The sequence below is a fragment of the Notothenia rossii genome, assembly GCF_949606895.1.
Source record: "Notothenia rossii genome assembly, chromosome: 6".
Lineage (NCBI taxonomy): Eukaryota > Metazoa > Chordata > Actinopteri > Perciformes > Nototheniidae > Notothenia > Notothenia rossii.
The window spans coordinates 3,536,767-3,560,510 of NC_136909.1; the positions used below are offsets into that span (position 1 = coordinate 3,536,767).

Sequence of the window (23,744 nt, forward strand, 5' to 3'; positions counted from 1 at the left end):
ACGCTGAGTGGATCTTATCCGCTTCACAAATGTTGTTGTCTTAGATCAGTGGTTTTCAAAGTGTGAGGCACGCCTCCCCTGGGGGGCGCCAGAGAGCTTCAGGGGAGGCGCAGCGTGAGACACAAAAGAACGAGAAAAAGAACGAGTAAAGTGACACTTGCCCACTTGTGGCTGTGGACAGTGAGTTCCCCCACCTCGTAGGGGTTTCACAACTACCAATATTTACTAGTCGACACGTTTTTCAAAATACTAGTCGACTAGAGGTTACGTCATAATAAAGACACACAAAGAGGTGTACAACTGTATTTTATATTGGAACTCATACAGTAACATTAAACACTGCATTTTAATTTGTGTTACATGGCTGAGTAAATAACAAACAGTAACTGGACTCACCAAAATCGACAGCAAAAAACTCTTGTTTACATAAATGCCACGTAAATCCAGTGCGCAACACTTTATTCGCTGTCCTCCACGATAACGTCCACCTTTCCATATTTTTGGTTTGGTTTGAACACCAACGCATCGACATGTGAGGGAAGGAGGCTTGACCGCTTTCGGGTGACATTGTTGCCTGCCAGGGAAAAAACCCTCTCACTCGGGGTGCTTGTGGCTGGAATAGCCAGGTAGCTCCTCGAAAGCGGGGGAAGCGGTGCACGTTTTCTGCCCACCACTCCAGTGGATTATCCATTGTGGGGATATGCGGTGTCCGCTGGCAGTAATCCCGTAGCTCATCATCCGCATCACTGTTGACCCGTGTTTTCTTGCTGTTCGTTTGCCTCTGTTCAGTGCTGACGCCGGTCCGTTGCTCATTGGTGCTAGCATTACTGCTAGTGCTAGCTGTCGGCAGCGGGTGTCTCATCTTCAGATGGTTGCGCATAGCAGATGCATTTGTATTGTACTTCAGTACAGCTGTACACAACTGACACTTCACTGTGGAGTTGGTTACATCTTCGTTGAAGTACTGCCATACATAAGAATGTCGGACGTGTTTTGGAGCATTTTGCAGCACCTCGTTTACCTCAATTTTGTTCACGACTAGTTGACTAGGGCCTACAGCGCCGACTAGTGGTAAAGGTAGTCGACTAGTCGACTAGTCGATTAGTTGGTGAAACCCCTACCACCTCGCCAAAAAGGCTGTAAAAGTGCTCATTCCCTTCACCTCCACCTACCTGTGTGAGTGCAGGTTTTCCGCATTGACTTTGATCAAAAGCAAGTACCGGTAAAGGCTGCAGCCAGAGGAAGATCTGCGTTTATACCTGTGTGCACCAAAGATGCAGACTCATTGTTCCCACCAAAGTAGGGGTGAGTGTAATGGGGTAACGTTCAGTGTGTTGCCGGGAGCATATAAGGATTTATCCACCATGTTGAAAATGTTACAAAAAATATGTCTTGAGAACACGGCGTGCGTAATAATACGGGTCGTGCTGCAGCTAGATGTGCCTGTCCTCTGTAAGAAGGTGTCGGCGACTGACATGCAAGGAAGAACGGCTGTCCACAGGCTGTTCCAACTTCAACAACTGTATTAACTTCCAGGGTAGTGAATTGAACCTGCAATTGTAATTGGGTGTGTGGTATATTTTCATGCACGGACACGCATGTTCCACAACACACAAACTGAACAACACTCAATTTTTCCGATCGCTACCAGCGTCCTTGCGATCTTGTTATAATAAAAAGTGCACGTTACTGATGCAATATGGTTGAGACCATTCGGGTTTATTCTAGAGGGGTGCAAGGAATAGTCCAAGTAGTGGGGGAGTTTTATACAATATGTTTAAAATATAAAAATAAAAAGGTTTAAAAAAGTTATTGTTTAATGTTTTAAGGAGGTGACGCTACTCAGCCAATCAAATCGGTGCAGTCAGCACGATAGATTCAAACACACACACAGAGACGAGACAAGAGGAGAGAAACAGTCGGAGTAATTTCAAATGGCGGAAGGTAGACAGCGAAAACAGAGCATTTAATTACATTTTCTCTTACTAGACCTCTTTGAAATGCAGTTGAATACCCCTGCATTATAGCAACAACAACAATAATAATAACAATAAAAGCAATAATAATTGGGAGGGGGACGCGGCTGTTCTTATGTTCTCTGACGGGAGGCTCACCTACCCACACTTTGAAAACCCCTATCTTAGATGATTGCTTTCCCTTTGATTCAACAGGCTCTGATTTGAATTTGAATATTTCTAGCTTTGAAAAAAAAGGCAAGATAATAAACAAGGTGACACGGAGAAATATTTCTGGCTTTGAAAGACTTGAGCTGTGTTTATAAATGTTTAAATCTGCAGTGTAACTTCCAGTCGTGTCTTTAATAAATGTCAGACTTGCAGTGTGGTATAAAAGGCAAAATAAATCAATAAAATGCAAGCGTTAAATTGGTGCAGAGGGCGACGCCAGCTGGTCACAGCTTTACATCTTTTACCATGTTTATGTGCAAATGAAGAACTCTCACTGGTTCAGAACCTTTTTCCTTAAGTGGGTCTCTTTTCATTTCTGACTTTTTTTTAATGGGTATTTCACTTTATATTAAATAGTAATACATAACAATAACAGTGCAGAACATCTAATACACTTCACTATGAATCCAGAACAATACAACAGCAGGAGTATGGATAAAGCCAGATGTTTGCATGCATTTGGAGCAGATTTGGGAAGAATCCAGCAGAGTGGATCGTGCTGTTCATCCTTTGTCATCTATATGTAAAGAAAAAACTCTAAATATTTAAATAAAAGCTAAAGCTGTGAAACAATGTCAATAATTGGCAGCAAAAATGTAAGTTTCTTTTTAAATTGGAAAAAAAGGATACATGTTGAGATAGGAAGTTATAATATCTTAAGAGAAGAACTTGAATATTAGTAAATAAAAAAACACAAACTCTTTTGGCTCCTTCCTGTCCTTCTACTGGGTCTTTCTTGGCTTTGTACTGGCTATCTTCTAGCTCTATTCAGGTTTTGGGAGTTTTTTTCTAGCTCTGTCCCTGATCCTTTTCAGAACCTGAAGGCTCTATACGGACTATCTTCTGGTTCTCCTCTGGATCCATCCACTATCTCTTGTCTCTGTCCAGTGAATTACACTTGTGTTACTGGAGCAGGTAAAGCATACAACAGATACTTTCAGCAATATCGGAGCACGAAGTGGAAGCTTGGATGAAACACAGCGGACTCCTAAACAATGAACACCCGCAACTTAGAAGAAATAAAGTTGGGTTTTATAAGTTCTAATTTTGCAATGCAAACCCATGATGTAATGACAGTAATTAAGAATAATTTAGTCATTGAATGCTAATTTCAGTAGATTTAATCAAACAAAACATAAACATATTGGACATGGCCTCAAGACTGTAACCCCTTCACATTCTGTTGAAATAGTCAATTACTAGCCATATCTTACACATTGCTGTTTTGAATCATTAATATGTGGATGACAGTTGAACTGGATGATGTAACATTTATGCCATCTGCTGGAAAGAAGACGTATCGCTCTGTTGGCTTCGTTTGGACAACACAAACAGAGTGAAGCTCTCATTTCATAACCAATCTTTGAGTACAGACACCGTCCTGCAGAGAGCACACAACCCAACAGCACATCTTTGGCCTAGCATCACTTTACAAAACGTTTGCATTAAGACACTAAGACTAGCTGGTCCATTGTAAAGGTCAGTCCACCTTAAATGAGCAGTGGGTGAAAGGCAGGACACGGGAACTTGGTCCTGAGGAGATGTAACGATTATTAAACAAGAAATAGTCGAGTCAAGGGGTCAAAGAAATTAATATTTGTGATTATTAGTGAATCGGTTGCAGGTGGGTGAAATCAGGCTTAGGGAGTAACGTATTACATGTAACGGCATAAGGTCATCAGGATACAAAATAGGCAAATGTATTCCCTTAGAGTTATAGAAGCAAAAACAATCAGATAACAGGTACTTTTATGTAAAACAGGGCTCATTAACAGGATACCAATGATACTAAACATTTAGAAATAAATAACAATACATCAAATAATCCTATATCTCTATATGGAAACTTGGAGCCCTCAATCCAAAATAAAATGGTTAATTAACAGTCAGTGGTTAACTTTTAAATCAGAAAATCAGTTTGACAAAAACATTAAACATATTGTCCACTTATGTTGATAAAATGGAGTTCATTTAAGTCTTATATGCAGGGGTGCACATAACTTTTTTGCCCTGGTTCTCAAAGGAGCACCTGGAGATGTTGGTTTGTGACTTTATGAACGGGGGGGGGGGAGGTGCGCTAGTGAGCATGCAGCAAGGTTATTGTGCGGAGCATATAAAGCAGACCCTTCACGCGATAGAGGGGTAGAGCGAGGGATCGCAGATGCCGTCGTGCTCGCGCACCTGGGCAGCCCGCCCAAGTAAACTCTCTCTCTCTCTCTCTCTCTCTCTCTCTCTCTCTCTCTCTCTCTCTCTCTCTCTCTCTCTCTCTCTCTCTCTCTCTCTCTCTCTCTCTCTCTCTCTCTCACCAGTTATGTGCAGCCCTGCTTATATGAATGTTGTGCAACAATGTTAATCCAGTCAGACTGATTTTTCTCATGTGTGAACTGTCTGTCTTAAGACTTATTCATTAAGCTGTGAGGACTGACGACCAACACACTTGTGTCTTTTGAAATCACTACGCCATTTAAATATTTTGTCACAAACATTGCAGCTGTATATTTCCTCTCCTGTGTGGATTCTCATGTGTGTCTTTAAACTTCCACTCCGTGAAAAAGCTTTCTCACAAACTGAGCAGTTGTGTGGTTTCTCTCCTGTGTGGCCTCTCATGTGTGCATTTAAACTTCCACTCCGTGTAAAAGCTTTCTTACAGACTGAGCAGTTGTGTGGTTTCTCTCCTGTGTGGCCTCTCATGTGTGCCTTTAAACTTCCACTCCGTGAAAAAGCTTTCTCACAGACTGAGCAGTTGTGTGGTTTCTCTCCTGTGTGGCCTCTCATGTGTTCCTTTAAATGTATATTCTGTGAAAAAGCTTTCTTACAGACTGAGCAGTTGAATGGTTTCTCTCCTGTGTGGATTCTCATGTGTCGCTGAACATTTTTTCTATATGTAAAAGATTTCGTACACACAGAGCAGCCGAATTGTTTCTTTACAGCACTACGGCTTGAATCACTGACAGATTCTTGTCTATTTTTCAGTGAGTTTGAGCCTGACGCAGGTTCTCTGGTCTCCTTCCAATCAGCACTGTCTTCAGTGTCAGGTTCAGAAGAGTCTTCAGTATCGGGTTCAGAAGAGTCTTCAGTTTCATGATCAGAAGAGTCTCCAGTTTCAGGTTCAGAAGAGTCTCCAGTGTCATCCTCAGTCTTTGGTTGTAAACCGCTCTCTGGATCTGAGTTCCTGGCTGGTTCTGGACCTCGACAGTCGTCTTCATCAGCTTCTGTTTCCATGTGTTCAGTTTGTCTTTGATGAGGCTGTGAGGACTGAGGTTTCTCTTTATCATCTTCACTCTTCACAGGGTCAGGAGTGAAAGTGGACTTTGTGATATCAGCCTCCGCCAGCTCCTGAAGCTGCTCTCCCTCCTGACTGATCCTGAGTTCCTCCTGTTCCTGTTTAATGTGTTGGGTGGGCTCTGGGTCCTCCTGGTCTAGACTGGTGCTCCACTCCTGCTGGTCAGGGAGAAGCTCTTCTTTAACCACCACCAGCAGCTGGACGTCTGCAGGTAACAGGAAACACACAGTCAGAAACAACAGTCAAAAGTTTGGACACACCTTCTCATTCAATGGTTTTTGTTTATTTTAATGTGTTTCTACTTTGTATATTAATACTGAATACATCAAAAGTATAAAAGAAAACATATGGAATTATCTAGGTAATAAAAAAGTGCAAAAAAAAAAATCAAGAATATGATTTTTATTTTAGATTCTTCAAAGTAGACCCTTTTTGCCTTGATGACAGCTTTGCTCACTCTTGGCTTCTCTCAGTCAGCTTCATGAGGTAGACACCTGGAATGGTTTTCAATTACTTGACTGTGTTACGATCCCTACTGATCCAGTTTTTTAAACTTTTAAACCAGCGATGTATACATGTGACGTCACGACACGCATCGTCCCCCAGCTGATCGGGTGGTCCCGGAAAGGATTTACATGGGATTGACCCTGATTTTGTTCTTCGCTAATTTGTCTTTTGGCGTGGAGCTCAAGAGTCTGCTGTTTTGGTCGGGTTCTCCACGTTTCGTGGGATTTTAATTATGTCACTGCTTTTGGCTGTCCTATCCCTTTTAATTTGGAGCAGCACTGGGGGAAGTCCCCACGGGACCGAAATATCCCGTCCATTTCTCCCAACCCCGGTTTTACCAGGACGGGGAACGTGCTTCGCTGGGCACAATGTTGAGCCCCCTCCCTCTGATCCTCTCTCCCGCATCCGTCAAGAGCGGATCTGTGGACTTGGCCCGTCTGATTAGCCTCATGGCTCTACTAGACAACCTTATTATTTCTTCAAGTCATGTTCATGATTTTGTGTTAGGTTTAAACACTAAGAGAGAGCCGTCAAAAAGTCCACCTAGGCCTGTCTATAGGTGTCTAATTGTAGCCTTATTGTAGATTTCAGGAAATGTGCAACCTAACCCTGGACCAGATTCTTGTGTTAATTTTAACACCCCAGCAGATTTTAAATCAAGGTCTGGTCTTGTTCTCATCCATTTGAATGTCCGCAGTTTGATTGATAAAATGGATATGGTTCGTATTTGGGCACATTAAACCGATGCTGATATAATAGTGATATCTGAAACTTGGCTAACCAAATCAATTTCAAGCAAGGATATTTGCATTGACGGCTATAATGTGTATAGGACTGATCGACCTAAAAAGGGTGGAGGTGTTGCAGTCTATGTTAAATCAAAGTTTCATGTAAAAACTATTCTCTCTAAGTCACTGACAAAACAATTTGAACTTTTGGCTCTTGACTTGGAAGTATCAAAAGCGCTCCATATTACTGTTGTTGGTTGCTACAGACGACCTTCAGCTGTCAGCGACGCTTTACCATCTTTAATGCAGCTTTTGTCCAGTCTTAACTATACTGAAACTAACTGGAACTGGCTGCTACCAGCATCTGATGATGTTAAAACATACTGCAATTCCTTAAATCGCTTTCAGATTGTTGGCAGTCCCACTAGACCCAATCTGAAATCTCCTGAAAAATCCTCCTTAATTGATCTAATCCTTACAAATGCTTCTCATAAATACACCCCTGCTTCTGTATTTGCAAATGACATCAGTGACCACTGTGTCATTGCCACGGTACGGAATACAAAAGTCCCTAAGACAAAACCCCGTGTCATCATAAAGCGTGATATGAAACATTTTGTAGAGCAGGGTTTTTTCCACGACCTGTTTCTATTTGATTGGGACAAAATCAATCTCATTGCAGATGTTGAAACTGCCTGGACATTATTTTATGATGGTTTTATTAAAATAGTTGATAGGCATGCCCCCATAAGAAACTACAGAGTAAAAGGCAGAGACAATGCTTGGTTCACATCAGATCTTTCTGATTTACTACATGAGCGCAATGTGGCATGGTCAAAAGCCAGGAGTACAGGTCTTGGGTCACATTGGCTGCTCTTCAGGCAGCTGCGAAATGAATTTACCGTTAAAATCAGAAAAGCTCCTAACTGAAACTTCAGGCAACCTAAATAATCCCCTTAAATTCTGGAAAACTACTAAATCACTAGCTGCAAACAAAAATGTTATAGAGCTTCCACATTGCATTGTGAAGGCAGAAATGCTTGGTTGTTTTAATGAACATTTTATTGCTTCTGGTTTGTATAGCTTTGCCCTTGGCTTATCTTTTTAATCTGTCCTTTGAGTCAAACGAAATTCCCCTTATTTGCAAATCTGCTTTTGTTCTCCCACTGTTAAAAGGGGGTGACCCCACTCTCCTAAACAACTACAGACCCATCCCCAATTTATGTGTTTTATATAAAGTACTGGAACCTCTGGTCCATTTCCCACTGAAGGAGTTTTTATCAACAAATAATATTTTATCTGAGTTTCAATCTGGTTTTAGGAAAAAAACACAGCACTACAACAGCTGCCTTAAAGTAGTAAATTATCTTATTTACTTATTAGACAATAGAGAGCAGATTGATACAGTGGATCATGCCTTACCGTTACAAAGACTTGTTAGTATCGGTCTTTCAGGTAAGGCTGTCTGTTGGTTCGAGAACTATCTATCATGCAGATCACAGTGTGTGCGGGCAGAAGGCTTAACTTCAACCTCTCTTCAGGTATCCAAGGGTGTGCCATAGGGATCTGTTTTAGGACCATCGTTATTTATTATTTACATTAACAGTCTTAATAACAATGTTTTGAATGCAAATTTGCATTTTTATGCTGATACAGTTATTTATTGTTCTGCGTCCATCCCGAAACAGGCTCTTTGTCAGCTCCAGAATGCTTTTAACATTGTACAATCCAACATGAGTGATTTGAAACTTGTTTTAAATGCTGCCAAGACAAAGCTAATGATGTTCTCGAAAGCAAAATCCAAGGTCTTGAACCTTCCTCCTATCACCACCTTGCAGGGGACTGAGATTGAATCTGTGCTGCAGTATAAGTATATTGGAATTATAATTGATAATTTCCTGTCTTTTAAACAACACATTGTGGAACTCTTGAAAAAATTAAGAATAAAATTAGGTTTTTTCTTTATAAACAAGTCTTGTTTTTCCCATGAGGCCAAAAAGAGACTAGTGTCTGCAACCTTTCTGTCTGTGCTGGATCATGGAGATGTGGTTTAAGTGAATGCATCTTCTCAGTGCCTTCACTCGCTGGACACCGTCTACCACGGCGCACTGAGATTCATCACAAACCCTCAAAACCTTGACGCACCACTGCAATCTATACACTCGTGTTGGATGGTCTTCCCTGACCACGTGTAGACTGAAACATTGGCACATCCTTATATATAAGGCTATTCTTGGTGCTCTTCCCCCTCATCTAAGGATGTACATAAACAGAAAATGCACAGGATCCTATCGGCTTCGCTCCGAGAACTTTTTCCTTTTAACTGTACCAAAGGTCCGAACTGAATTTGGGAAATGGGCATTCAGTTACGCTGCCCCTCAAGCTTGGAACCTGCTTCAAACTGAGCTGAAACTCAGAGAGCTGGGTTTCGTTCCGATAATCCAAAAATCAGCTCCTAACTTCTAACCCTATCTCCTATTCCTTGACCTCTGAGTGAAACGTCACGGGGTTAAGGGATAGTTCAAGGGAATTCAAAAGGACTTAGGAGAAAAGACTGCGGTACTTTAGAGAATCCGACTGCACTTTCACTATCTGACGTGTTTATGATGCGCCAGCGGACGTCATTGTGTGCGTCTGCTGCTGTGGTGAAACTATGGAAACTACAGTGTTCTATACAACGGACTACAACATGGATGTTTAATAAGAACGAGGGACTACTGTAAACTCATCTAGAGACTCTGCACCGTGCTCTGATGCTGTTGTTTTATGCTTTATGAACGTGGACAACAGAGAAACATATTCTTCATGACCAAAGTTGTAATTGAAATAAAAAATGAAAGTGAATTTATGCTCGTCACCCTCTCCCTCCGGTCCACATTAAAATAAATGATCCCAATACGTATGATTGTATGAAAATATCTTAAAATAAATACAAATGTATTTATAACATCTATCACTGTGTACATCACCATTAAAACATCTTTTAAAAGTTGAGCAAACCCCACACAGCTCAGTGAAAAGCTGACTATTTGATCATCTCAGTAAAAACTAACGTTCATATTTCTCTTTTTGATTATAATACTGATGAACGTTCAAAACAAATTACTTTGGCAACTTACCACATACGTTTTAAAATGCTTAATAAGCACCGTAACTTTCATGATATAATTTCTCCGTCATAATCGTTTGTGTCCGTGAACGGCCGACTGTTGTGTGACGCAAATGCTGCGGCTGCAAGGCATTGTGGGGCAGCATTTTCTCCTCTCCTTTCGGTAAGGGAGGTCCAGTGGTTCCTAAGCTAAAGGAGGTTATAAAGAAAGTTTGAAACCTCCTTTCCTTTCATTTGGAGAATTGGAACGGCACTTAACATTGCTGCCACTGACGTACTTCTGGGTCATTTCACTTGGTTAGGAAGGTTCCTAAGCTAAATGGACTATTGGAACGCAACCCTGGTCTCATTAAACACACTCAAAGCAACTTTAACTGACCTTGAAGCAGGCCGCTGTGTCTGTAAATGCTTTGGCTAAACTTGGTGTATGACTGTGTTGTGATTGTGTGTTTTTTAATTGCCAGTAACTGTAAAATTGTCTGAAACTGTGCTGTTATCATTCTTGAGCCAGGACTCTCTTGAAAAATAGATTTTAAATCTCAATGAGACCTATCCTGGTCAAATAAAGGTAAAATAAATAAAAATAAATCAAATTAACACGTGAGCCTTAATAATAATAATAAATGGGATTTATATAGCGCTTTTCTAGACCCAAAGACGCTTTACATTACGAGTAAGGTCGACAAACAAAACAAGAAAAAAAACACAAACAAAAACAAAAACAGAAAAGCAGTCAGGAGGATGTTGGTTCAGAGGGGGGAGGGGCGGGTTTAAGGATAAGCAGAGTTGAAGAGGTGGGTTTTGAGATGGGACTGGAACAGGGTGAGGGAATCAGACTCACGGAGGTCTTGGGGGAGGGAGTTCCAGAGCTTCGGGGCTGCCACAGAGAAGGCTCTGTCCCCGAAGCTCCGGAGTTTGGCCTTGGGGATTGAAAGCAAACCGGCTGAGGTGGATCTGAGGGACCGGGGTGGTTGGTAGAGGATGAGGAGGTCAGTGAGGTAGGGGGGGGCCAGATGGTGGAGGGCTTTATAGGTGAGGACCAGGAGTTTGTAGTGAATGCGGTGTGAGACGGGGAGCCAGTGGAGTTCTTTGAGTACCGGGGTGATTTGATGCCATGATTTGGTGTGGGTGAGGAGTCTGGCGGCTGCGTTCTGGACACGCTGGAGTCTACTGAGGGATGTTGTGCTGATGCCGAAGAGGAGTGGGTTGCAATAGTCAAGCCGGGAGGAGATGAAGGCGTGAATGAGTCGCTCAGCTGCGGGGCGGGTGAGAGAGGGACGGAGTTTGGCGATATTATGGAGGTGGAAAAATGAGGTTTTTACAACTTGGCGGATGTGGGGGTCGAGGGAGAGGGTGGGGTCGAATATCACGCCAAGGTTGCGTGCCTGGGTGGAGGGGGAAACAGGGGTGCCATTGATGGTGAGTGTCAGGTTGGGGGTTTTGCTGAGGGTGGATTTGGAGCCGATGAGGAGTTCAGTTTTATTGCTGTTGAGTTTGAGGAAGTTGTGTTGCATCCATGATTTTATTGCAGTCAGACAGGATTCGATGTGTGTGAGAGGGGGGTTGTGGGGGGATTTGGTGCTGAGGTAGATCTGTGTGTCGTCAGCATAGCAGTGAAAGTCCAGGTTGTGATGGCGGAGAATCTGACCAAGGGGGAGGATGTAGATGATGAATGTGTTTGAGACCATCAGTTGTGTTGTGCAGAGGTAGGGTTAGTGCACAGTGGAGAGCCCTATTTGACTGCTGTTGTAATCCCTATTATGGCAATAACCACTCAACTCAAAGAGAAACGACTGTCCATCATCACGTTAAGAAATGAAGGCCAGTCTATCCGGAAAATGTCAAGAACTGTGAATGTATGTGCAGTCGCAAAAACCATTGAACGCTATGATGAGACTGGCTCTCATGAGGCCTCCCCCCTCCCCCACTCCCCGGGAAAGGAAGTGCAAGAGTTACCTCTGCTGCAGAGGATAAATATATCAGAGTTACCAGCCTCAGAAAACCGCTAATTAAAGCACCTCAGATTAGAGCCCACATAAATGATCACAGAGCTCAAGGAGCAGACAATCTTAACATCCACTGTTCAGAGGAGACAGCGTGAATCAGGACTTCAATTGTTGCAAAGATCCACTACTGAGGATGAACAACAAGAAGAAGAGAATTGTTTGGGACAAGAAACACAAGGATTGGACATTAGACAGTGGAAATCTCTACTTTGGTCTGATGGGTCCAAAATAGAGATTTTTGGTTCCAACCTCTGTGTCTTTGTGAGACGCAGAGAAGGTGAGCGGATGGTTTCTGCATGAGTGGCTCCCACTGTGGAGCAAGGAGGAGGAGGTGTGAGGGGGGGGGGCTTTGCTGGTCTCACTGTTGGTGATTTATTCAGAATTCAATGCACCCTTAACCAGCATGGCTACCAAAAGATGCTTCTACTTTGCAAATATAATTCCTGTTTATTATTATTATCAACACAGTTACTTTTTTATGCAGTGAGGTAAATGGTAAATATGCATGTACAGTGGGGCAAAAAAGTATTTAGTCAGCCAACAATTATGCAAGTTCTCCCACTTAAAAAGATGAGAGGCCTGTAATTTTCATCCTAGGTACACTTCAACTATGAGAGACAGAATGGGGGGAAATAATCCAGGAAATCACATTGTAGGATTATTAATGAATTAATTGGTAAATTTCTCGGTAAAATAAGTATTTGGTCACCTACAAACAAACAAGATTTCTGGCTCTCACAGACCTGTAACTTCTTCTTTAAGAGCCTCCTCTGTCCTCCACTTGTTAACTGTATTAATGGCACCTGTTTGAACTCGTTATCAGTATAAAAGACACCTGTCCACAACCTCAAACAGTCACACTCCAAACTCCACTATGGCCAAGACCAAAGAGCTGTCAAAGGACACCAGAAACAAAATTGTAGACCTGCACCAGGCTGGGAAGACTGAATCTGCAATAGGTAAGCAGCTTGGTATGAAGAAATCAACTGTGGGAGCAATTATTAGAAAATGGAAGACATACAAGACCACTGATAATCTCCCTCGATCTGGGGCTCCACGCAAGATCTCACCTCTGTCATTGCCAACAAAGGGTATATAACAAAGTACTGAGATGAACTTTTGTTATTGACCAAATACTTATTTTCCACCATAATTTGCAAATAAATTCTTTAAAAATCAGACAATGTGATTTTCTGGATTTTTCTTCTCATTTTGTCTCTCATAGTTGAGGTATACCTAGGATGAAAATTACAGGCCTCTCATCTTTTTAAGTGGGAGAACTTGCACAATTGGTGGCTGACTGAATACTTTTTTGTCAGTGGCAGAACTTCAGTGTTAGTATTATTAGATCTGCGTTTGACACTGTTGACCACAACATATTACTAGACCGACTAAAAAAAACGTTGTTTCTATAGGTAAATAGACATCTGAGTTGACAAATATGACATGTGGGGTACCACAAGGCTCCATCTTGGGGCCTCTTCTCTTTAACATCTACATGCTACCACAGTCTCAGATAATGAAAAAAAAACATAATAAGTTACCATAGTTATGTGGATGACACAGACATTTACATAACTATTTCACCAGGAGACTATGCTCTAATTCAAACACTGAGTAAGTGCATTGAACAAATCAATGACTGGATGTGTCAGAACTTTCTCAAATTAAACAAAGATATAACTGAGGTAATGGTTTTTGGAGCCAAGGCAGAACGTATAAAAGTTAGCGCTGAGCTTCAGCCTGCAATGTTCAAAACAACAGATAAAGCCAGAAATCTAGGTGTAGTCATGGACTCTGACCTGAGTTTCAACAGTCACATTAAAACAGTTACTAAATCAGCCTACTATCACCTAAAGAATATATCTAGGATTACAAGACTAATGTCACAGCAGGATTTGGAAAAACATGTCCATGCTTTTATCTTCAGTAGACTGGACTACTCTAATGGTGTCTTTACAGGTCTCACTAAAAACATCTAGAAAGCTGCAGCTGATTCAGAACATCGCCGCTCGAGTCCTCACTAACACTAACAAAGTGGATCACATCACTCCTGTTCTGAAGTCTTTACACTGGCTTTCTGTGTATCAAAAAATGGATTTCAAAAATACTGCTGCTGGTTTATAAAGCACTGAATGGTTTAGGCCCAAAATACATTTCTGATCTCCTGCTAAATTATGAACCATACAGATCACTCAGGTCTTCAGGGACTGGTCAGCTTTCTGTCCCCAGAGTCAGAACTAAACATGGAGAAGCAGCGTTCAGTTATGATGCTCCAAATATCTGGAACAAACTCCCAGAAAACTGCAGGTCCGCTGCAACTCTGACTACTTTTAAATCCAGGCTAAAGACTTTTCTTTTTGCCGCTGCTTTTAATTGAACTATTCATTACATTACATTTAGCTGACGCTTTTATCCAAAGTGACTTACAATAAGTACATTCGACCAGGAAGATACAACCTTGAAGAAAACAGAATCATATAAGTTCATCAGGTTTCATAGAGCCAAACATTTCAAGTGCTACTCAACTGGCTTTAGATAAGCCAGCCCTTTATTAGTATATAAGTGCTCTGTTAGCAGTTCTTTGTTAGTAATTCCATCGCTCGAAGTGGAGTCGAAAGAGATGAGTTTTCAGTCTGCGCCGGAAGATGTGCAAGCTATCTGCTCTCCTGATTTCAATGGGGAGCTCATTCCACCATTTTGGAGCCAGGATAGCAAACCCATGTGTTTTTGCTGATGGGAACTTGGGTCCCCCTCGCAATGCGAGTGCAGCGAGCTGTTTGGCTGATGCAGAGTGGAGTGCACGTGCTGGGGTGTACAGTTTAACCATGTCCTGGATGTAGGAAGGGCCAGATCCATTCGCAGCATGGTACGCAAGTACAAGTGTCTTGAAGTGGATTCTAGCAGTTACTGGAAGCCAGTGAAGGGAGCGGAGGAGCGGCGTGGTGTTGGAGAATTTAGTAAGGTTGAAGACGAGCCGCTGCATTCTGGATGAGCTGCAGAGGTCGGATGGCACATGCAGGTAGAACAGCCAGGAGGGAGTTGCAGTAGTCTAGGCGTGAGATGACGAGAGCTTGGACCAGAACCTGCGTCTCTTTCTGGGTCAGCTGGGGACGTATCCTCCTGATGTTGTAAAGCGTGTATCTGCAGCAGCGGGTTGTAGCAGCAATGTTTGCAGTGAAGGACAGTTTGTTATCTAGGGTCACACATAGATTCCTTGCAGTTTGAGTCTGGGAAACAACAGAGGTGCCGATGTTGATTTTTAGGTCAAGAGTGGGACAATCTTTTCCCAGCAGGAAAAGCAGTTCAGTCTTGTCAAGGTTGAGCTTGAGGTGATGAGCAGACATCCACTGAGAGATGTCTGCTAGACAAGCAGAGATGCGTGCGACGACCTGGGTCTCTGAGCGGGGAAAGGACAGAATTAATTGGGTGTCATCAGCGTAGCAGTGGTATGAAAAACCATGCGGGCTAATGACAGACCCGAGCGAGTTTGTGTACAAGGAGAAGAGGAGGGGACCAAGAACAGAGCCCTGAGGGACCCCTGTAGTTAATTGACAAGGGTCGGACTCGGACCCTCTCCAAGTTACCCTGTAGGTGCGCTCTTTGAGGTATGAGGTGAGGAGGGAAAGTGCAGAGCCTGAAACTCCAAGTTTTTGGAGAGTGCGAAGGAGGATCTGATGGTTCACCGTGTCGAATGCAGCAGACAGGTCCAGAAGGATGATGACAGAGGAGAGGGATGCTCCATATCTTAAACTGCACTGTAACTTGTATCCATGTATTTTTTCTTTTAATGTTTATTTTAATATCATGGCTTTTTAATGACTGTTTTTAAATGCCATTTTGACGCTGGTTTTAATTGATATATTCAGGCTTATTATTTTTAGGGTTAAAGTCCCATATGTCTATTGGGGCTAAAGTCCCCCCCCCCCCGTAGGTAGTTAAAGTCATTATTGTGGTTAAAGTCCACTGCGTGTGCCGGTTTGGTTTCAAGACCCTGGTTTGCGGAGGACACCAAAAAAGTCCAAGAAAAGACAACTTAAACTTAACTAAAGTGCCTTTATAAAAAAGAGGAATAGTTTTGGCGAAAACTAAAAAGGTACCATAAAGTCAGATTATAATTTTCCAAAGGGGGGTTTGTTTAGCATGAAACACTTGAAATAACTAAAGGACAAGTTAAACAATAAAGTAGAAAGAAAAGGAGGTCATAGAAAACTATTTCTGCTAAAAAGTAAGCAATGATTGAGAGTCAGACCTAAACATTTCAGATATGTGTATCTCACACTGCACTGTAACTTTTATTCATGTATCTTTGCTTTTAAATTAATGTTTTTAAATGTCATTTCATAATATGTTTCTTAATGCTCTTAATGTCTTTCATTTGTGTAAAGCAACTTGTGTTGAAATGTGCTATATAAATTAGGGCTGTCCCGAATACCATTTTTCGGGCTCCGGATATTCGGTAGTAATCAGCAGCGAACATTCTAATATTCGGTGAAGAGATTTTATTTAATTTTTTTAATATATATATTTTTTTTAAAAAGGTTTCATAACAGGCTCCGAATCTGAGACACCTGACAACACGCTGTTAAGCATAAGCGCAGAAAGAGCATACTATTACGATTTATATTTATTTATTGTCTCAGTACTCGCATACATTAAGACTAAATGTGTCCTCTGCATTTAACCCAGCCGCAGTGCAGCGCCCGGGGACCAAATCTGGTTCCAAATTCCGTCTATAACTTTTACAACCTGAAGATACAAAACACATATTTCTGTTATAACAACAATACTTTTAATAACATAGCCGTAACAGTAGGCCTAACAGTGTAATACTTGTTACCGATACAGTAAACAGTATTTAAATAAATGAAGAACGAAAAATAAATGAACTAACTGTATGCCAATAATTGCCTTAGCCCCAGATGTTCCCACATTGCTCCTATTATTTTCACTATTCGGATAAAATTGAAAAACTAATATAAAAAAAAACAATTCGGTTGGTTGCTTGCAAAGATTTTCCAAGCAAAGTAAGTGCACGATTTTATCATGTGTAACGTTACTGTTTAAATGGCGGATAAAGCAGCTTCATCATGGCAACTTGACAACAGCTAGGCTAAGCTAGGCTACTACTTACAGCATCCGGTGACTTTTCAGAGTTGTTGTGCCACCGTGGTAGGCCAGTTTCTCAGTAGGGCCTGGCTCATTTCGTGGCATCTGCAGGCAGTGGCAAGTACTTCCGGCATCTGCCAAAGAGGCCGCTACTCCGTGGTATCTGTGGCAAGTATATGCCACAGATGTGGTATCTGTGGCAAGTATATGCCACAGCCACAACTTGCCGTGGCAAGTAAATGCCACAACCATGCCAGTATATGCCACAACTTATGCCACAACTTGCCGTGACAAGTATATGCCACAACTTGCCGTGGCAAGTAAATGCCACAAGTTAAGAGTTAAGAGAAGGTTTACGGTAGCTGCCACCCGCCTTCCGTGGCAAATGCTGATATTTAAACCCGTATTTATCGCGTAAAATGTCGCTGTTTTGGCATGACTTTATCGGACTGATCTGTACACAAGACTGATGATCTGTTACTGATGGTCCGATCATATTTTTTAAAAAGATTAAACATATGTTCTATAGGTTTTACTTGGAGAACGTGGTTTGTTAAAATAAATAAACGTGCTATTTTTATGATAATACTCAAGATATATTATTAGTAAGTTGACATAAAGATCTAACATTGTTGACCAGAGGTGGGAAATAGGCTAACTTGTATACTCAAGTACTGTACTTGTGATTTAGAAATAGCCTAGTTGTACTTTAGTTGAGTATGTAAATGGTATGTTACTTAGTACTTACCCCACTACAATTCAGAGGTAAATTGTGTAATTGTAGCCTACTCCCCTACATTTATTTAATACGCTACCTTTAGTTACTTACTACAGATTCTGATTAATGATGATAATCAAGTCTTAAATCAGACTTTATAGTTACTCCTGGAGTAAATTCACAAGATACCCTACTACAGTATACAAAGTCATTAAAACTAGCTGCACCTTTACCACCTTTGAGAACACTTTCATGATCAATCATTATAATGAAAACATGTAATATGCACTTTAAGTATATTGTTATGCTAATCATTTTTGCGCTTTTACTTGAGTAACATTTTAATGCATGACTTTTACTTGTAACAGAGTATTCCAACATTTAGGTTGGCTACTTCTACTTTTACTTCACACTAGAACCACAAGGGGTCGCTGTATAGCCTACCTAAAACCACCAACGTGTCAAATGAACGAATGCATTGATTTTCAAGGTACAATGTTATTTTATTTATCATACTAGAACACAATGAGTGTTGCCACTACATCGCCGTGGCATGTGCCTTGGCATTTGTGGCATCTCCCACAGAGGCCACTACTCTGTGGCATCTGTGGCAAGTATATGCCACAGCCACAACTTGCCGTGGCAAGTAGGCTATATGCCACAACTTGCCGTGGCAAGTATATGCCACAACTTGCCGTGGCAAGTAAATGCCACAGATGCCACAACTTGCCGTGGCAAGCATATGCCACAACTTGCCGTGGCAAGTATATGCCACAACTTGCCGTGGCAAGTAAATGCCACAGATGCCACAACTTGCCGTGGCAAGCATATGCCACAACTTGCCGTGGCAAGTAAATGCCACAGATGCCACAACTTGCCGTGGCAAGCATATGCCACAACTTGCCGTGGCAAGCATATGCCACAACTTGCCGTGGCATTTGCGCATGCTGAACGGGAGTTGCCACAAGATGCCAGAGTTAAGAGAAGTTTTACGGTAGCTGCCACTCGCCTTCCGTGGCAAATGCTGATATTTAAACTCGTATTTATCGTGTAAAATGTCGCTGTTTAGGCATGACTTTATCGGACTGATCTGTACACAGGACTGATGTGCGATCTCTATTTTTCAAAAAGATAATAAATTATCATTTATATTCAATTTGACTTGGAATAGCCTACGTGGTTTGCTAAAATAAACAAACGTGCTATATCTATGATAGTAGGCTAAACATAGGCCTATATTGTAATAAAAAAAGAAATATTGGCAAGTGAGCGTTGCAACGCAAGCCCTTGGTAATTGTCGCTTCTTGAGGGGAGTTTCCACTGCTTGCTACGATAACCAGGTGTATTGTTACTAGTAAAGAATATAATTAAAAATAAATATCTGTATTGACACAGCAACGTGTACAATGGTGTTATTAGACTTGGCTACAGACTTAGGGCAGCTGTAACTGATTGCAGTTGCCACTGCTAGTGAGATGCTAAGATTTATATTTTATAAATGAGGCAAAGGACAGTTATATTTGATTGTACACATGTATAAATGTGTTATTTTAAATCCAGGCATATGTACTTAATTTGTATTATTTTCGTTGTTAATAAACAGATTAATGTCATTGTATCTGTTTTGTTGTTTAATATTTTAATTCTGGTTGAACATTTTTATTGAAATGCTTCAGATTATTCTTATTAGATATTGATATCGGTGAATCCAAACAAACCATGTTATTCCGTTAAGACAATCATGACAGTATATTAAAAATCAAGACACAATGCATGCTTTTTTATCCATCCTTTTATTGCGTTTTGAAAGTGGTGAACAATTAACATGAAGAATGTTCTCTTAAGCATGATACTCCAAGCAATCCTCATTTAACCGTATAAAGTTGATTTAATATGTTGAGGAAAGAGGGTTACAATGTAATATAATTACACCCTTGTTAAAACTTTTTGTGTGCATCAGTAAAAAGGTTATATGTCATGCATGCAAATATCAAATCATTGTGTTGCTAATTAACATAAACAGATTTTGATATGATACGTTGTATTTAATTTATTTATCTAAAATGTTGAAATCTTTGCGTTACAGCAAATAATAATAATAAAAAGAAACAGGAAATAATTTACACATTATTAGTAGATATTTATCTACAGAGTATCTAAAGAATAAACAATATAGCCTACTGAATATGTAAGAATACACTACAATAAACCATCTCACTAAAACCAATAGAAACATATATTTGTCTTTCTTAACCCTTTCATCCATGAATTATGAAAGCCTCACTCAGGATTTTTTAAAGTGTTTTTATTGCTCTTGGGGCATGAAAAACAAGATTTTAACTTTAGTTTATTTTTATCTATTTTTTTCAAATTTAGAACATTTAAAAATACATTTAAAAAAATAATTTTAAGGATGATGTTTTCCTTAATAAGTCACAAATCACAAACTCAGTAAATGAACACTGACATAACAAAAACACAGAAAATGACCACTAGTTGTCATAAAGTAAAACAGTAACAATAGGAAATTACAGTCTTTTCAAGTGAATGTATATATTTATATATAAAACAAACAATAGAAGCACACTTACTGTCAAGTAGCCTATACCAACATTAACATAAGATAATCCTTATGTGTATTATGTATGATGGAAATCCATCAAGGGTGAAAGGTTATATCATGTGCACAGCTATTGCTTATGGCAATGAAAATCGTATTGGTCCCGCCATGCGTTTTAGAAGGGGGATGATTTTAACCGTTTTTATTTCAGGGGGGATGCCATCCCCCCTCAACTCGAGTACCGACTATTATGATAAAAATAGCACGTTTATTTATTTTAACAAACCACGTTCTCCAAGTAAAATCTATAGAACATATGTTTAATCTTTTTGAAAAATATGATCGGACCATCAGTAACAGATCATCAGTCTTGTGTACAGATCAGTCCGATAAAGTCATGCTAAAACAGCGACATTTTACGCGATAAATACGGGTTTAAATATCAGCATTTGCCACGGAAGGCGAGTGGCAGCTACCGTAAACCTTCTCTTAACTCTTAACTTGTGGCATTTACTTGCCACGGCAAGTTGTGGCATATAGCCTACATGCCACGGCAAGTTGTGGCATATATAAGTTGTGGCATATACTTGCCACGGCAAGTTGTGGCATGGTTGTGGCATTTACTTGCCACGGCAAGTTGTGGCTGTGGCATATACTTGCCACAGATACCACATCTGTGGCATATACTTGCCACAGATACCACGGAGTAGCGGCCTCTGTGGCAGATGCCGGAAGTACTTGCCACTGCCCGCAGATGCCACGAAATGCGCTTGCTGTCTCTCCAGTTTCTTGTCGCATATTTGGCACACTGCCTTCTTCTTACCGTCGTCCAATTTAAAATGGTCCCACACAGCTGAAGTCTTCGGCATATTGTGTTAAGATGTGTGAAACGAGGTGAAGCGAGGTGAAGCATGCCGTTTTTCGTTCGTGACTGTGAGTGAACGCGATGTCAGGAGCACAGGCTGAGATTGTATATATTTCCGCATTTTAAGAGTGCAATTCAAAAGTATAAATATAGTATAAGAATATGGCAATTCGCCTTTATTGATAGCATACATTTAGGAAAAAAAAAATATTTTTTTGAAAAGAAATAAAAAAACGAATATCCGAATAATTTAATTGAAACCCGAATAGTTGGCCAACGAACGAATATTCGAATAGTCAAATATTCGGGTACAGCCCTAATATAAATACACTTGCCTTGCCTTACCACAGTTTTCTGCAGTAGCTAGCAAAATATAAATCATATTCTGGATTTTTGTAACACTTTTTTGTTTACTAGATAATTCCATATGTATTATTTTATAGTTTTGATGTCTTCAGTATAAATCTACAAAGTAGAAACAATTTAAATAAATAAAAAACTTCAAATGAGACGATGTGTCCAAACGTTTGACTGCGTCTAATAATAGTGTATATCTCTCAAAATATATATTCTGTATATACAGAATATATTATAAATACATGTGGGAATTAATTGATTGATGAGATTTTACATTAGTTGATATTAATGTTTTAATTACCTTTGTACTAGTTCCCCTATTCTTTATCAAGTAACATTTTAGATGTGTTTACTTTATTATTGAAAGTATTTATTCATTGATTTTTTAACGAATTATTCTCCTGCAATTTGAATTAATCCAAAGTATTGTTTTAATTTGCTTTTTACACATTTATAAGAAAAGGTGAATAAAGAAGCACATTAAAACTAAATTATCAATTTATGTCACATTTAATCAACTAGTGCCTACATGTATGGTTAATATTTAAATCAGGACATTAAATGGCATATTATTCAATTTATGTATTCTTATAAATATATTTATTTTGGTAGGTTTGCTCTTCCGTAATAAATTATAATTATTCTAATAAAATATATTTTTACAGACCTGCTCTCTGTATCCGAAGCTGAGGCTGTAAAACAGCGTCCAGTAGTTTCTGGAGTCTCTCGTTCTCCTCTTTGGAAACAGACAGCTCCTCCTCGAGCTCTGCTATCGTTTTTTCAAACAGAGCAAATATCTCTTCAGCAGCAGCAGTGAGTCGCTGCTTCTTCAACGACAGCAGCATTTGGACTTTACTCATGTTTACTAGATCACCTTTTCCTGCAAACTCCGTTAAACACACCGTTTCTCTCTCCATCAAACCCTCAGTCTGACTAGTGTTGCTAACGTGTTTCTAGCTAGCATGCTAAGCTAGCTCCTATAGTCCGAGGTAAACGCTGCGGAAAAAAGAGCACTGAGTCCATTCAGAGGATTATCCAGACACACAGATGATGGATCAGTAGTGCTGGAGCTCACACACACTTTCTCAGGAACACAGAGAGAGAGAACCGTAGCTACGAGAGGCCACCTCAATCCAGGTTCTTCTTCTTCTTCTTCTTCTTCTTCTTCTTCTTCTTTGGTGTTTATTGGCAGTTGGCAAACCAACTTGTAGGTACATTACTGCCACCAACTGGACTGGAGTGTGGACAAGAGACTATGCAGAACAATAATAAATAAAAATAACTACTGCACCATTTGCATCTGTGCTACTGCTTCCCCATAGCGAGTTATGTTAATTAAAATCCCCACACCATATTACTTTGTCTTGCAGTGAACCCCCAGCATCCTCTAATATACTTTGATTTAATTTCCCACATGGATTATAATAATTTACCATATAGATCCTCTATCATTCCATACCGTTATAACTATTGCTTCATGATCTGTACTTGCATGCATAACTTTGTAACTTATCCCACTCTGTATATATGAATGTTGCAACTCCTCCCTCTCTGCCAGAGTCCCTATCTCTTCTAACTGCAGTATCCTTTACAATCAAACCCAGTTGTGCGTTCACCCATGCTTCCTGAATACAAAGTACATTAGGTTTCTCTCCCAGGTTGTCAATATATTTTTGGAACTTTTTTGTCCATTTGCAATTAAACTTCTAGCATTCCACTGCAGTACAATTAACACCATCAGGATGATCCAGTCCATGTCTGAGATTGTTGGAAGTGATCATTTAGGAAATCTTTAACATGTTCCCAGTGCATCCCTTTCACATTCACAAAGTACTTCTCAGCTGATTTGACAACTATTTAGATTCTTTCATTCCGGCTTTTAGTCCGCGCCGAACAGACAACATTGACAAATTGGATAATATATTGATTTCAAACCATGTCAGTGGGCTGCAGTATAATAGATATTTGAAAGCATAATTCACGAGAATCAGTTGATTGTTACCAATAATGATCCACATTATAATCTGGACATGCGGAAGAGGCTAAATTGCTCACAAAACATTGGAAAAGTAATCTCGCTGTCTTCTTTCTGTTCATTACTCTCTCTGTCCTCTACTCATCCCTCATTGCTAAATGTATGCTCCTCCTCACTTGTCGCTCCTGCCAGTGTATTACATATCATTCAGTCATTTAGTTAATTTCACTTTGCAGATAGATAGATTGATGGGGTTATTAAGCCTACATAGTTTGTGTTGGACGGCACATGAACAGAATGTAAATGCAACCCTGTGCTCAGAAGGCTGCTCCTGCAGTTCC

At 40.4% G+C, this 23,744-nt stretch overlaps 2 protein-coding genes across 2 annotated transcripts in view; both read right to left on the reverse strand.

Moving 5' to 3' along the window:
- The window catches only part of LOC307044044 (uncharacterized protein), a 46,806-nt gene that overhangs the window by 2,722 nt on the left and 20,340 nt on the right, over positions 1-23,744 (reverse strand). The gene's annotated exons all lie outside the window — the stretch shown is intronic.
- On the reverse strand, positions 4,511-22,579 carry LOC307044034 (uncharacterized protein). Its single transcript, XM_079689053.1, has 2 exons — positions 22,096-22,579; positions 4,511-5,674 (listed from the first exon to the last, which is right to left on the reverse strand). The coding sequence occupies exons 1-2, from the start codon at positions 22,343-22,345 to the stop codon at positions 4,587-4,589; spliced, it is 1,338 nt and encodes a 445-aa protein (XP_079545179.1). The 5' UTR covers positions 22,346-22,579; the 3' UTR covers positions 4,511-4,586.

Excerpts from the sequence above, each read along its gene's own strand:
- LOC307044034 (XM_079689053.1), bottom strand. The coding sequence starts at position 22,345 with ATGGAGAGAGAAACGGTGTGTTTAACGGAGTTTGCAGGAAAAGGTGAT. Across the intron at positions 5,675-22,095 it reads GCTTCGGATACAGAGAGCAG|ACGTCCAGCTGCTGGTGGTG; the intron begins GTCTGTAAAAAT and ends TGTTACCTGCAG.